Source organism: Larus michahellis, chromosome Z, assembly GCF_964199755.1.
Source record: "Larus michahellis chromosome Z, bLarMic1.1, whole genome shotgun sequence".
Classification (NCBI taxonomy): Eukaryota; Metazoa; Chordata; class Aves; order Charadriiformes; family Laridae; genus Larus; species Larus michahellis.
The window spans coordinates 63344409-63361233 of record NC_133930.1 but is presented as its reverse complement, the minus strand read 5'-3'; the positions used below and the strand labels follow the sequence as shown (position 1 = coordinate 63361233).

The 16825-nt window shown below is 36.6% G+C and overlaps 1 protein-coding gene across 1 annotated transcript in view; it reads right to left on the bottom strand.

Annotated features, from left to right (window-relative positions):
• Nucleotides 1-6994: 6994 nt before the first annotated feature.
• The window catches only part of MAN2A1 (mannosidase alpha class 2A member 1), a 117876-nt gene continuing 108045 nt past the window's right edge, over nucleotides 6995-16825 (bottom strand). The window contains exons 21-22 of the mRNA XM_074569797.1: nucleotides 12528-12638; nucleotides 6995-10318 (exon numbers count right to left, since the gene is read on the bottom strand). Of these exons, the coding sequence (XP_074425898.1) occupies nucleotides 10166-10318; nucleotides 12528-12638 (264 nt within the window). The 3' untranslated portion in view covers nucleotides 6995-10165. The remainder of the gene's footprint in view (nucleotides 10319-12527; nucleotides 12639-16825) is intronic.

Sequence of the window (16825 nt, the reverse complement as noted above, 5' to 3'; positions counted from 1 at the left end):
GCCTTTGAGTGCAAGCCTGCTATCCTATACCTATTTCTCAGCTGTGGAAATGGGCATATTTATATTTCTTCTAATCATTAAAGCATAGATATAAATCTCATCTTCCAGAGCAAACCACATCTTTTCCACAGCAAATTTATTGCTATTTTCCTGAAGGGCACTGATTTAACAAGGATGAAATGCAAAATGAATATAATAGAAATTCAGATTTGCTGATTAGCAAGTAGTTACTTGTCCATTACATAAGATGGAAGATCTCTGCAGTAACCGCAGACTTCCTTCCATAATAATAGTGATACAAACAGTAAGGAAGATATCTATATACTTGATTCTCTCAACAAGTTCTTAAAGTAGATGTTAGCTATTTTTGTAATATGGACATCAGCTTTGCAAAACTTTGGGGTTCTCATGCCTGTGTCCAATGTGGACAATATAGGTAGATGAGTGTATGAACAGCTGCCATAACTTTACCAACTTTGACCACTAGAGCAAAAATTGGTGTTTCTTATCCATAAAAGAGTTCTGAAAAATTGGCAAATCCACAAGCAGATGATGTATAATAGGAGCAAACTCCAACAAAACTCCTTCCATCTATGTCTGTCTGGGAAATTATCCAGTTTTGAGCATTCTCAGTTCTGGTTTTGCTGCTGGAAATTTCTCTTTGTTGATTGTGTGGCTAAAATAATCACTTTTGAAATGATTCACATTCCTTCACCTTTGTTCATATTGACAATCTTGTGTTTTCACAGGCCAGTCGAAACTATATTGATTCTTGTTCAAACTGTAATACGGACAAAGATACCATCTTGCAGCAAACAAGCAATAGCCCTCAAACATGGTTTGAGGCATTATGTAAGAGGAGAGAAATCACTTTGTATTATCACAGCTCTGGCATTACCACAAAAATTTTTTCACTTTGCCCTTTGGATTAGTTTCCATTTGCCTACCTACTTTTAAAGCCAAGTGTAGAATACAAAATTAAACCGAACACTGGTGCCAAGTTACTATGCATCAATGACAATTGATCAAAATCCTTTTAATCTCAGTTTCCAGCTTGGTCCAAACATAAGGTGGCGTTGAATTGGTGATTGCCCTCACTTTTATAGGAACTATAATGTCCCACCCTGACCACCCACAGTTCCACACCTCCCATCACAACACAGACAGCACCTTTACAACCCAGTTACTCTGTGACCTTCACATACAAAATGCTACCTGTCATCATGGTCACAAGGCTTTGGGCACCTAATGACTTACATGGTGCCAAAGTGAAAGCAGTGTGCCTCGAAAGGCCAGTAAAATGCATATCTTGACAGTTTGTGCTACAAAAGTGAACTGGACTTTTATAGACCTTATATTGTGGAATTCTAGATATCATGACAGAGATGATGTGACATTCCCAGAGATTGGATGAAATATAAGTGTGTTGGGGGTGGGGGTGTTTCTTCCACTGAGTTTTTAGTTGAAACATGGAGAAGATGACAAGGACTGCTGGAAGACTCCTTACAGATTTTTGACAAAGTCCCGAGGAATGAGATTTCAATGCTTGGGGTTTTTTTTTTGGCTACTGATGTTTATTTAGGTGGTGCCTGTTTCACACATACCACCATACCAGATTGCTGTTAGGTCAGTGAATCATAGCCATTTTTTTTTCTTGGATTTAGAAGTTTGCTCTTGAATCCTAGCTTTTTGGTTCTCCCCACTTAAAAGTATGTCATCATCAAAGAAGGAAACTGTATTTGCTTTTTCCTCTTGGCTAGTACTTGCATGATTCATTGTTTCTTATATTAAAAATACACACCACACACCCCCTCTCCCCCACGCCCCCCAGCACTTGGTTACTAGTTGTCAAAAACATCCAGAAAATCAAGAGAGATCCATTTCTGGTCCGTATCTGCAGGAGGTTTAACTGCTAAAATCTCCCAAACTATGGATTTTCCCTTTTCAGCTACTCCTCATGTATTCTGCACTGGAAAGCTACTAATAGCCCACAGATCACAAGTTTCACACAGACCTTATTTTTAAAGATGAACCTCCACAAACTCAATTTATAAGGCACCTTTCCTAGCAGCAATTACACATTTATTAGCTATATTAAAACCCAACTCAACCCAATTATTAGTGTCTTGGCTTATATTCCAAAGGCCCAATTTTTGATGAATGAAAAATCACAACTCATTTTCTCTATTTGGAGACCAATTAGGTTAATAGTTTGCGGATCTCTGTGCCAAAACCATTTGAGTAAGTTCGCCTTACAGTTACATTTGAGCTTTCACAGTTTCTTTCTCATGTCTACTAGCCAAGCCGGTAGAATTCATTTACAAAGATATAAGCAAAAGAAATGGAACTGATTTTGGCACTGTCAAAATAAACAATTTCCTTTATGGGGTGCAAACCTTAAGTCTCTATCTGGATGAAGGACTTTTACTAGAATGCTCCATTCAGAATTAACACATTTGTAACATCTGTATTCAATCTTTTGTCACAATCAAAATTGTCTATTTGAATTTCTTCCATTAAACTGATATTGTTTGACTTATTTTGGCTTGGAATGGGTTACGGTTTTAAATAATTAAAAACATATGGAACAAAGATGATACTTCTTTTCACTGTCACAGGTATTAAACAAAGAGTTTTGCGAGCAAAGGTCATCAGTTTTCAAAGGTGTTTTTCTCAGTACACTGCTGCAAGTGATTCAGACCACACTGCTTAGGATGTATAGCAACCCCAACAGGCATTTTAAAGGGCAAGTCCAAACTCAACTTTAAACTTGCCCATTTCCGTTTTCTCCTGGAAATGTTCAGTGCTGCACATTGAACCAGGAAAAACATTTCTGGTAAAGGTTGTTCCTTCTCTGAATTTTCAGCGATCATCTTTGGCATCACATCCTCAAACATGCATCTGATTCTCGTAAAAGTTCTAGTTATCAGATGAAGCCTTCCTTCCGCTTCACAGGAACAGGCCATGCAGCACCACAGAATGACTGAATTAATGAGGTTGGCAGGGACCTCTGGAGGAGGGGGCTGGCAGGGACCCCTGCTTTGGCAGGGGGGTTGGACTAGATGATCTCCAGAGGTCCCTTCCAACCTCTACGATTCTGTAATTCTGTGATTCTGTGAAAATGCTGCTCAAGCAGGGCCTCCTACAGCCAATTGCCCAGGACCATAATGTCTAGACAGCTTTTGAGTATTGCAAAGGGTGGAGATGGCACCGCCTCTCTGGGCAACTGTGCCAGTCCTTGGTCACCCTCACAGTGCAAAAGTGTTTCCTGATGTTCAGGAGGAACCTCCTGTGTTTCAATTTGTGCCCATTGTCTCTGGACCTGTCACTGGGCACCACTGAAAAGAGCCTGGCTCTGTCCTCTTTGCCCCACCACTTTATGTGTTTATATACATTGATAAGATTCTCCTGAGCCGTCTGTTCCCCAGGCTGAACAGTCCCAGCTCTTTCAGACCCTCCTCATATGACAGGGGCTCCAGTCCCTAGAAGAACAAAACTACATAATGTCATTAACAGGCCTTTTTTATTATTTTCTTGCTCCTTTTCACATCTACTGCTTTGGCCCCCATGCTGAATTAAGCCTAGTAAGTCACCAAGGAATTTTCTCAAAGTTATAAGACTTCTGCATGAATTGGATTGGGACAATTTGCTTTCTCTTCCTCAAGCCTTCTTGAACCTTCAGAACTGCTCTAAATGTACAGTATTGCTGATAACATTTAACTGATATCATTAAAAAGATTGACCTTCACTGTCATCTAGAACTGCGCATTTTCTTTCATCAGTGCATTTTACTGATGAAGTCTTTGAAGCTCTTTCTGTTATTAAGTTCAAAGTTGGCCAAAACTTTAATATACTCTATTTTCCAGACAGCTTTCTGATCTAGCACAATCAGGTTGCTGTCTCTCTCTTTAATGTGACTTGAGTGTCCAGTTGTTTTATGGCTGGGTTTCTCAATATGCCTAAATCTTTTGATCTAGCAAATACTTCATCTGTGCTTACAGGTCATTTTTTTATCTTTCCTGGAAATCCTCCAGTTCTTCTTGTTTTTTTTTTAAAAAAAAAAAAAAAAAGCATACCTACTTTTGCTGTCTTAAAAGATGGTGGAACCTAGCAGTTTCAGATATTTTGCCTGCAACAATATGTGTATAATACAGATCATATACCTTTGCTCATGGTACGTTATTTCTCACTTTTTGCGGTACTAGAAGACAGTTGCTATGCAGAAAAGTCTTTGGAATTGACTTGAAGCTATTATTTACTGGAAAACTGAGAACTTGCAAATGATTTTGATTTCACTGTTCTTATTAAGTTCTTCCAGTACAAAGCCTATGGTTTAATCTGATTTGAGTTCTAAAGAGAGAGCTGTAAAAAGCCTAATTTCTTCAGAATGAATTGGGTTGCATCCCATTCTTACTGAGATTTACACACACAAATTACTTGAACTAGAGATTTCTTTTTTCAAACTATCTATACCTATAGTTCACCTGCTTCTGGAAAACAGAGAGTTAGGAAACATCTTACATCAAACTCAAAGTGAAAGTAGCCCAAACCACAGAAATTATAGATTTTGTTGGTCACTGATGTGAACAGGTTGCTCTTAGAGGGTGCCTGGTAGCCAAAGCCCTAACAGTGGGCATTATCAAAATGTCTCTGATTTATTATTGTCTGATCAAGACAGATCAATTGATTCTGAGCATATTCAGGACTTCTGGAAAGTAGGTTACAGGTAAACTTGGGGATGACTGACAGGTCCTGAAATGGAGATCACGTTACATCATGCTACCACTGTCAGAGCACTCTCCCATCTCTCTTGATGAGCGTCAGGAATACCTGGATTCTTCACCACACACAATTCCAGCTCACAAATGTATAAATTTATTTTGGAAAACTAGGGAAGGAAAGAGAGGAGGAGAAAAAGGGAGAACGGCAGCAAAGTGTGTTCAAATGGATTTTCAGAGACAGAAAAATGTATGTGCCTGAAGAGCAGGCTAGAGATGGAAGGAAGTTGTGCCAAGCAAATAGGGTTTGTGCCCCATTCACATGCTGATTGATGTAGATTAAAAAGCTGGCTGAGTGCTCACATCCAGCCCATCTCATGTTTTGGATCACACTGCAGGCAGTCGGACTCCAGAAAGCTCTAGGCAGAGCTGGAAGGCTGTGTACATGCTGGAGTCCACAAACGCCTACACGCTTAGCTGGCATGCTAAGAAAGGAGAAAGTTGTACAAAAGGAAAAACTCAGACATCAAAATAAAAATAGACTAGCCATCTGAGGAGATCACAAGGTACTTTGCAGGTCATGATTTGAGAGGAAGAGAGGCACATGCCATCCATGTGTGGTGGTACACCACAGGGCCTGGCGGTGGTGGTAAAGCAGGACAGACACTGCTGGGATTAAAGTCTTCAGTTTAGTCATACCCATGATATGAATGATTATATAGATTGACAGTAAAAGGATATCCCCTTAGCACACAGTCTACGAGGAAGAGTATAAGAGTATGTTATACTGAGAAACTAAAGCTCTGAAGCTTACAATTAAAAATATCCATCTTTACAGTTCAAATACCACAAGTTTACATACGTGATGGAAGTTTTTTATTTAATTATTTTCTCATTACCCTCAGCGTTATTAAATAATTTACCTAAAGGAAGGAGAGTAATGTAAATAATATATTATTGCTACTCTGCATAGAAATTCTGGCAGACAAAAGCTCGTGGTGCAATATGGACTTCAAATATCTATTAGTTCATAAAAATCTGTATATTACAAGACTGACGGCTCCACAATTTAGTATTATAATTTACAGAAATATTTGGAGACAGAGAAACTATGTATCAGTAAGAACATTGCCTGAAAATCCCAAGTCCTCCACTGAATTGAGCTTATTCTAGGTAATGTACTGCATTTTTTGTATGTTCCCTCTTTTAGAAGACAAAATTAATATTTTGTCTCATTTTTGTTGTTGCAATTCTTAATATTATGAAAGAGTCATTATCCCAAAATAAATAGGACAACAAATTGAATGTCTATTTTATATTTTGCCATATATGAAACTCATTACAAGTCAGATAACCATTTAAATCTCAGCAATATATTTTAGTGTCGGTATCAGTAAAGATACAACAATGGACAGGTATATACCAAATACAGTTAATTTAATTTCAAAAAGTAAAAGACTTTATTGGTAAAAGGAATTAATGGAGTATGTTCTGTCCAGATGGCCATTCTGATATTAATGGATTCCAGAATAGGATGACCTTAAGAAGGTGAAGGCGTGCTTCAAATTGGACCCATACCCATTGTTGTCTGCTGCAGTTAGATGTTACATACTTTTTTTATGTTGAAGCACCTTTAAAATTATGTGGATTTACACTGTATATGTTTATGTATACTTTTATATTTATAGCTAAGACTATGCAGTCCAAAATCAAATAGCTTCAGGCACTGACTGAAATTTATACTAATTGTCTTTGCAACTCATTATGCTCAAGCTCCATCAGCACTTTGGGAAACCTGCAAAGCATCTATGCCTGTTCAACCTCTCCTATGTAATTACAACATATTACAATAGCATTATATTATTTTCTTAAAAATGTTTCATCTAATTACAATTGAACTGTTATTTTGACTTTATTTTCAAATGGTGTGTTAGTTAATTTAATTTACAAGAACAGCTTCGAGTCAGTTACTCTCAAATGCTTAAAGGAAAAATGAGATTAATTCAAGTAAAAAAAAATTTTAGAATTTTACACCTTCTACTATTTTCTGCTAAGTCACTGCAAGGTTTCTTTTGTGAAAGAAGAGCTACCCATTATGTCTGAAGTTAGCATCTATCTTCTCTGTTTGGCAACTGTGAAATAGATTGCATCTTTCACCAGGAGTTCATCTCACTACAGGTAATTGTCACTCCCAACCTTCTCAAAGGCGGCATGCTTGTTGTTTATCTTTTTTTTCTTTTATTTAAATTAAAGGTATTAATGACACTGACCACATCTCACAATAACATTATCTTTTATTCGAGATCTTATTTTACATATCCCCATAAGATATAAAACCTTCCAAAAGAAAATATCAAAAACCTTCAGTTGAAATCAGTTTGTTTCAGACAATATGAGCAAGTCAACCAAAGACATTTAAGATAAAGAAATGTAAAAAAAATTCAGTACAGGTATAACTCTGATATGGAAAGTAATTACGAGGTTTTAAACCATTTATTACATAGCATTGTCTTTAAAACCATATTGTAAGGTAAGGATGCTTGGTTCTCTTAACCAGTAGTTATAAACCCAGCAGCTATAAAAATAGAAAAAAAAGAAAATAATATGATTAAATTAGCTGGCTAATGCACAAAAAGCCCAAGAACTTAAATGAAATATCCAATGTAAAGAAAATACGGCGTAAGAATTCATTAAGAGTTGTCAGGAAAAACAAAACAAAACAACAACCAAGCCCATCGACAGCCACATTCTGAACCAATTAAAGTAAAATTTATTATCAGACTTTGACTGGGGCCTACAGGAAGGATGGGGAGGGACTCTTTATCAGGAAGTGTAATGATAGGACACAGGGTAATGGTTTCAAGCTGAAAGAGGGGAGATTTAGATTGGATATCAGGAAGAAATTCTTTACTGTGAGGGTGGTGAGGCAGTGGAACAGGTTGCCCAGGGAAGCTGTGGATGCCCCATCCCTGGAAGTGTTGAAGGCCAGGCTGGATGGGCTTTGAGCAGCCTGGTCTAGTGGGAGGTGTCCCTGCCTACGGCAGGAGGTTGGAACTAGATGATCTTTAAGGTCCCTTCCAACCCAAACCATTCTATGATTCTATGACTGGAGTTTTGACTTAGTCATGGATTTCAGGAAAGGATCAGAAATTGAAGGCTGTTCTGTTGTTCACAAAAAAAAATGCAAAATAAAGGAACAACGATTAAATCTGCTGGTTAAGGAAGATTCAGGCATCATGATTGTACAACTGATGATAAAAGAAATGATCGAATGTTATATGAAACATCTTTTGGAAGTAATTCCAACAGGCAAAATACTTTAAAACTTTATTGCATCAAAATTTTCTTTCTTCTGCCTAACAAAACTGAAATAGTATTTTGAAAGCTCTCTTGCAAAGAACACATAAAAGTCTCTGAAGCATTTTAATTTTGAAGATGCAACAAAATAGATGTTATGAGAAAATTCTGCTGGCAGGTCTACCAAGCTTTAAGTTCCAACAAAAAATAGGATTTTCAAATACTACAGCTAAGAAAAGTTACAGTACATGTTTATTGCATGAAAACATCCATTTATTGGATCCATCTGATTCTTCCTTTTGTGGTTAGTGGTTCTTATATTCTTGATATAACTTGCACCAGATCCTACTAAGTATTCCATTAATTACAAAACACACAGTAGCTTGAATTAATTAGGGAAATCTACACAATCTCAACAGAGATCCAACCTGTGACAATGCATGAAATCAAAGTTTCACATTCATTTTCTTTTAAGATAGCCTGTAGCTACATGATATAATTTGATACACTGTGGACCAACAATGATGAAATTAAATACAGTAGGCAATATCAGAGTTAGAAAATAGCAAATCTTTTTAACAGTTATGATGACTTTTCATGCATTAGTATTAAAGATAAGCAATGATGTATGGAAAAGTAAAGCATAAGCAAGGGATAGAAGAAAGAGTTATGAAGATAAATGAAGACTAGGAAATGGGATCACACTCAGGTGCCTGTTTATATATATAAACTGTAAACAGCAGCTCTACTTAGGGAAATACTTTTCACACTTGAACAACTTCAGCACTAAATATGGATTGCTTGATATGTGAAAACAAAGCAAAAAGTAAAGATTCCATTTTTCAGTAACGTGAGCACTGGCAATGTAAGTGAGGTTGCAAGTTTGAAAAATGTCATTTAAAATATAGGCACATGATTTTGAATTAACAGGTCACCACAATCTGTGACATGCAAGCACATATTTTGATGGGTTTGCAAACTATGTCTTGCTTACTATCAACTCTGCATCAAGTTGCAATTTCCTTGAAAGCAGCTGAATTTAGATTTTACAGTAATTCTTTTTTTTGTCTGTCTCATGTTATGACATCATTTTAATACATTCAAATAGTCAAAATGTTCAGAATAAGATAGCACAAACTTGGTGCAGGAGGACATAGATCAGAGTGTGGCCAGCATTGTCAAATAGGAGATACACAGCTTAAGTATTATATAAACTACCTTTCCCCCAAAAACATTAACATAGACACCAAAATTGTAACAAGACGTATCAAAAAATAAGGCACATTTATCTTGATATGATAATCTTGAAATAGAAAACTCATTTCAGAGAACATCGGTATCTAAATGAGTTTTATAAAAAATCTTGTATTCATGATAATTATGGACATTTCTCATCATACATGATAATGGAATAATTGCACATATCCCAGTGTGTCAAGTAACAAAATGGGAGTTTTATTAAACATTTCCATTGCAAAATTATTTTGTAGGTTCATGTTTTCCTATTTACATAACTCAGGTGAAGGATAGAAGTATTAAAATCTACCATCACTTATCACAAGTACTGCAGGCTTTTATTTTACCACAATTAATAATCCCCTTTATGTTGAATAAATTGAAATTAATTGTGGAATAAATTGAGATTATTGTCATTTATATAAATGATTGTAAATATTTGGACATTAGCTACTACACAAGAACATTTTATTTCATTTAATTTCCAAGCTGCATCAGGACTTTCTACACTGAATTATTTGTACATAAATTCATCAAGGATCAGCAAAGAAGGCTGTTTAAAATCCAATCCCCTCTTTATGAAAATTAAAACACCAGAAAACATCATTAGTTAGCATTTAACCTGAGATATAATCTGTTGAGAGGTTAACATCCTTAGAAATTTCTTCACTTGTTGCATTAAATTATACTGATGTTGCTATTTTATGAAAACAAAACAAAATAAAAACCCCCAAACAAAAAAGTTGCTTGCAACATGGCTTTTCACTGTGTTGGTCAAAAAAATTATAGAATGCATGTTTTTGTCACAGTATCCAGAAGCTGGAATAATAATAATGTGCTTCTTATTGCACGTAAAACTTAGAGGAGATATATTTGCAGATTCCTGTTCTCTATCTGAGTAGTAAAGCCAGATTTCATCTTAGCCGAATCCGGAACGTATTTATCTCCATAGAATTCATATTTATTTCACTTATATTTCTGGCATCCGGAGGTGAATGCATCAAAGATAAAGATGTGGGTGTAAGACTTTCCACTCTGAATTTGTTAAAGAGTTTATGCACCTTTATCTGAAAAAAAAATAAAAAAAATTAGAAAATATGGCATATATCTTAAAATTGACTTTAATCTAATCTCTAACAATGATTCAAATGATACATCTCCTTATGGGTATTACCACAGCAATTCTTACACCAAACATTATGAATATTTTTAAGTACCATCTCTCAAATGCTATACACTATATCTTTTTAATCAGCGTTCACTTGCCACATTTCAAAGCAGGTAAGTTAAAATGACACATTAAAAAACTCATCAGAAATATTTGGATTAAAACTCTTCTTGTTTCTAAACAAAACAGCACTTACTCTTCTGTTTAAAGAAAATCTCAATCAGATTTCAAAATTTGATTACAAAATTGCTACAGATTCATAACCATCCAGTCCATCTGTAACCCTCAGAACAACATTGTATAATTCATACTTCATAATTTTACATATCACATCAATTCTATAGCAACTGCAAAACACTCAGGTATTTGCAATGGCGTAGGCCATGCATGTGAACATGGGTAGACAAAGGACATACTATAATAATCAACAGTTTTCAAAGTAACAGACACATAACTTGTGGATATGTTAATAATATTCAAAAGATACACTTCACAGAATCACAGAATTGTTGCGGTTGGAAGGGACCTTTAAGATCATCGAGTCCAACCTTTAGCCTACCCTGACAAGAGCCACTTCTAAACCATGTCCCTAAGTGCCCCATCTACCCTTTTTTTAAACACCTCCAGGGATGGTGAATCCACCACCTCCCTGGGCAGCCTATTCCAATGTTTAATAACCCTTTCAGTGAAAAAATGTCTCCTAATATCTAATCTAAACCTCCCCTGACGTAACTTGAACCCGTTTCCCCTCGTCCTATCACTTGTCACCAGGGAGAAGAGGTCAGCCCCCATCTCTCTACAACCTCCTTTCAGGTAGTTGTAGAGGGTGATAAGGTCTCCCCTCAGCCTCCTCTTCTCCAGGCTAAACAACCCCAGCTCCCTCAGTCGTTCTTCATAAGGTTTGTCCTCCAGACCCCTCACCAGCTTTGTCGCCCTTCTCTGGACACGCTCCAACACCTCAATGTCCCTCTTGTAGCGAGGGGCCCAAAACTGAACGCAGTACTCGAGGTGGGGCCTCACCAGTGCCGAGTACAGGGGGATGATCACTTTCCCTAGTCCGGTTCACCACACTATTCCTGATACAGGCTAGGATGCTGTTGGCCTTCTTGGCCACCTGGGCACACTGCTGGCTCATATTCAGCCGGCTGTCAACCAACACTCCCAAGTCCTTTTCTGTCGAGCTGCTTTCAAGCCACTCTGCCCCAATCCTGTAGCACTGCATGGGGTTGTTGTGTCCCAAGTGCAGGACCCGGCATTTGGCCTTGTTGAACATCATACTATTGGTCTCAGCCCATCGGTCCAGCCTGTCCAGATCCCTCTGCAGAGCCAACCTACCCTCAAGCAGATCAACACGCCCGCCCAGTTTAGTGTCATCTGCGAACTTACTGAGGGTGCATTCGATCCCTTCATCCAGATCATTGATAAAGATATTAAAGAGAACCGGCCCCAGCACCGAGCCCTGGGGGACACCACTTGTGACTGGACACCAACTGGATTTAACTCCATTTACCACCACTCTCTGGGCACGGCCATCCAGCCAGTTTTTTACCCAGCGAAGAGTACACCTGTCCAGGCCACGAGCAGCCAGTTTCTCCAGGAGAATGCTGTGGGAAACAGTGTCAAAAGCTTTGCAAAAATCCAAGTAGATAACATCCACAGCTTTTCCCTCATCCACTAAGTGGGTCACCTTATCATAGAAGGATATTAGGTTTGATAGGCATGACCTGCCCTTCACAAACCCATGCTGACTGGGCCTGATCACCCTGTTCTCCTGTAATATGACTCTTTTTACTTAGTAAAGTCCTAAAACACTATCAAAAAAATATTTGAGAAATACCGATGTGTTATACCAAAATAACATTTACAGGAAGATGATGACATTAAAACTGACCTAGAAGTTTACCAGTTGATGCTTACATGCCATTCCCCCACACCAGCAGATCCATACATTTATCAAATGGAAAGCAGTTTTCAAGATAAACTTAACTATTACCCTGAAAGTATAACTCTTGAGAAATAAGTACCTAGACTTTTCCTATAATTTAACTTAAAAGATCAGTGTTTCTGCAATACTTGTAAGGTAAGCTACCCATAAAATTTCAGTATACCTTTCCCTGAGTAGTGGAACAGAGCAGACCCATGTCTCTGTTTGAAAATCTGCAGTCAAATCCCTTTCTGTGAAGAATCAGAGCAGCTTCATCAGACGGCTCAATATCTACCTACAAATAAACAAAATAAAAAATTACTCAGAAAGTAGCAGAGCTGGAAAGACATTTTAGGACCTCACAAAATTATCACTACCTTACAGTGATAGAGCCACTTATGCCTTAAATAATTAATGTTCAGCCTAGATTGAACAGTCATGTTTCTTTTAATGTTTGTAAGACTAAACATTGAAAGAGCTAAACAGCAAAGAGAGTTTAGATATACAAAGTACCACAGAATATGAAGGTAAGTGTTAAGCAAAGAGTTCAAAGCTCAATAGATGCACATGTACAGACTCAGAATTCAAGTGTATAGTAGTATTAATTGGCTTCCCAGAAAAATGACATGGCAAAACTAAAAACTGACTAGAAATCACAAGCTAATTACAATATCCAGTTTTTAACAGTCATCGTGACTATATTCCATCAAGCTTTCATTTTGCAAACCAGATCTCTAAAATCTGACTCAGATTAAGGTGTACATGACATACAGTGCTCTTGAGCCTCAACAGGCATCAAAGAGTAATCCACAATTTCAACTTCCTAGTTTGGACCAAATCACTAACATCACTTAGGACGAATGGTCACAAGGATAGCACATAAAGACCTCTAATCAGAATATTGTTTTGATATGTACTTCATAAAACAAAATAACCTAGAACTGGCTGGGAAACTTCAATTTACACAAAAACTTCATTATTTCTTTTTCTTTTACACTAAGATGTAGACAACCACTCTTGTTCAGCAAGAGTAACAGAAAAGAAATTCTTCACATTACAGAGGGATGTGCATGCAAGCTATCTTCATGTCACAAGATTGGCACATGACAAGATGTCCTTTGTGCTGCAAGATGGCTGCTGTATCGCTACACTCACCTTAGTAATTTATTTTCCATGATGCATTCCTTTATTTATTTTTTTTTGTTGTTGACATTGTTTTACATTCTTCAGCTCTTCATCTTATTGCATATATAATAAGGGTATAAAAAAGATGGCTCTATCCACAACCATGACAGGTCTTCAGGCTATTTTTCTCTAATTTATGTCTGGTTTACTTGTTTTTGTACTGGTGCTTTTTCCCAAAAGTCTCTGCCATGAGTTAGGTTCATTTCTGGTACTTCAGTAAGTATCTATTGCCTTGGAGAAACCTATGCCAACAAGCATTAGGCACTTTGTGATGCTTTAGCTCTTGAAGGTGTAACAAACAAGAGAGGTCTTAATCTAACACACTTCAGTTCATAACCAATCTTCTAATAAAGGAGGTCTTGGAACAGCTTGAATCAGCTTCTTTGAAACCCAGCACAACACAGCTTCATGGGAGTACAAATTCATAGTACTAAGTAGTCATTCAGATAATAAAAAATGGTAAACTGATAAACTTAATGTTAGTGTTTTCTAAATATTTAAGTATTTAAAATAGCAAAAAATTATTTGCTCTTTTCATATTGATAGCAATATTGATATTGCTAATATCAACAGTATTTGGAATTGAAATGAGATACTTTTCAGTAAAACATTGCCTGGTAAAAACTCTGCGTAGTTTACAAATCATGAATAAATCTCAGTATGAGAAGATTTTAATGAACAACAATAGCTTATAACCACGTAAAATCAGATTTTTAATTAATGAATGATGTCTATAGTCAGCACAATGAAACTAGTTTGCAGCACTTAATATCACTGATGGTTGAAAGAGTTCTTATCCTATTTATTGGAACAGTAGTACCACCTTCTACATTAAGTAAGGTAATAATGACGCTGTGACAAAATTATTTTCTGTCTCCAACTATGAAATACCTGACTTGGTTTTCACTGTCACTGATGTGACAAAGTTGCACTTGAAAGTAGACATTTTTATGTACACAAAATAATGCTGTCTGCCTAAACATCAGAATACTGAAATTTTAAAATTCATACTGCAAAAGCCTCACTTCCTATGGAGTAAACTGGTATTAAAAATGACAAGCCAATAATGGATATCAAAATTTTCTCTATTAAAGTGGAATTATCTTGTAGTAATCTGCATAACAAATGCATTTCTGCATTTCAAATGATGGCATGAATATTTCACCTCTTAAGTTTTTAAAATTAAATATTATCTTAATTAAGATTCAAAAGATTTAAAACATAAAGATAATAAACAATTAATGACACCTTCAGGAAAAGAGTTTTGGTGAGTATAAATATCTATGATACAGCAGTCAACCTTTTAGAATTCCCAGGACTTTATCATGCTCACAGCATTCATATGTAATAAATTAAGCTGTTCTAACCTATTATCAAAGCAGGTGTAAGACTGAGTAGGTTACCACAGCCTCTGCATCTACTTTAACTTACCTCTTGTATCCTTTCTAGGTGAATTAGATTAAGTGTATGCAAGCCTCAGGAATGTCTGAGCAAGGATGAACCTAATTTACATCAAATACACCTTCTAAACATGATCATGCTAACTGCATGAAAACCTGTAACAAATTCTCAATTTTCAACGAACACCACCACTTTTAATTGCAGAACTTTACAGCATTGTTATATGACAAATACTGTACTATCAAATCTCTGTCTGCCTCTCTTGGAAGAGCTGCCAAAGCTTGATTTGATTTTGATCTCTGAGAAATAAAATGTGGTTCTCACATCAAGATGTCTAGATGGAAAAAAAAAGAGAAAATTCTCATAAGCAGCACTCCAGGGCAGTGCTGCTAAAATTTTGATGAGAAAGAAAGAAACGTTTAAACACTTTTTTTATCTGATTACCGTAAGCTAACAGGCATGCATTTAAAAGTTCAAGGAACATGACAAAACTATGTATTTATATTTAGTATAAAGGGACAAAAATGTACTTAGTTTTTAAATCTTGAGGGCCAGTCTATTTACAGTAAGTAAAATCTGTGTCAAACAATCTAAAAACCGGAGCTTTATTAAAAATTCATAACAAAAATTTCATATTCCTGAGGCATTGGAATCTTCCATGACAAGATCACTTATCTTACAACAATAGCAGTATTATTCCCACTAAGAGGAGCAGAGTTTAAAGGGAAACCAGGAATCCCCTTAAGTTTTTTCTCATTTATGCTTTAATGCACTTGCTTGCATTTGATTTCTACCTTAAATCTTAAAAATATTTTAATTTGGTATCCTTTTATGTGGAATTGTAATGATATGATTTCTTGAAAACCAACTTCAACGGCTAAAGCAATGGAGAAGTAGCCCACATTTCTGGAAAAAATGGCACTGTATCGATTAGCCAGAATTATGACACTTGTCATTCAAATTCTTGGAAGACAAAAAGGAAGCAGAAAGTGAGAAAAGATAAAAAGAGGCCACTTTGGCATGCAAGAAATTATTTGCAAGGCATAGCACCATTTCTGCTGTGGGGAAGAACTGTTCTGTACCTATAACGATAGTGCTCCTACCCTATGACTACTGATAACTTTCACTTTGAAGTGCACAGAGTAATGCTGCAAGCTCAAGAGCTGTCAAACAAGTAATCATTGAAATATACAGTTGTGGACAGGGAAGAGATCATAGCCTCAAACAATCTTATACCAATTGGGATAGTGGGGCCAGTATAGCCCAGATAAAATCGCAGAATTCACCTATGAATAGTAACATTGAACTCAAAAAACGCAGACACAGAGCCAGCCTTCCATTTCATAGGTTTCACACCCACATGATACAAACAAGGGGAGGAAGTTTAGTTCTGGAAACGGGAGAGGGGCACGTTCATGAAGGTCTGCCCTGAACTTGACATGCTGAAGCAAACAGGTGCTGCTGAGCTGGCTGAGGTAAATGAAAAGAGTTTACAGTGAAGTGTGGAATGTGAACTTCGCATAAACATTTAATTCATTACAAAGCTTCCTCCTAACTCTTCAAAGGCATAAGACCTGCAGAATCAAGAGTTATTCCACTTTGAAATTTAAAATAATAAATGGTCACAGCTGAAGGAGCGTACATGAGACTGAACTACTAACAGAGGAAGTGTGAGAAACTAAACTAATTCTTTAAGTTTTGAAATAAGGATTAAGACAAAAATGAAGAACTACAATAAAACAGCAGCTAATGGCAAGTTTTTTAGATATTCTGAAGATAATCTGGGGCTATTATAGATGAGCAGTTCTACCTCAGCCACCACAGAGACTCTATGGGAAGAGGGACAACTGTAGTTTCTAAGTATCTAAGCATGGTAGAATTAAAAAGGGATTTCAC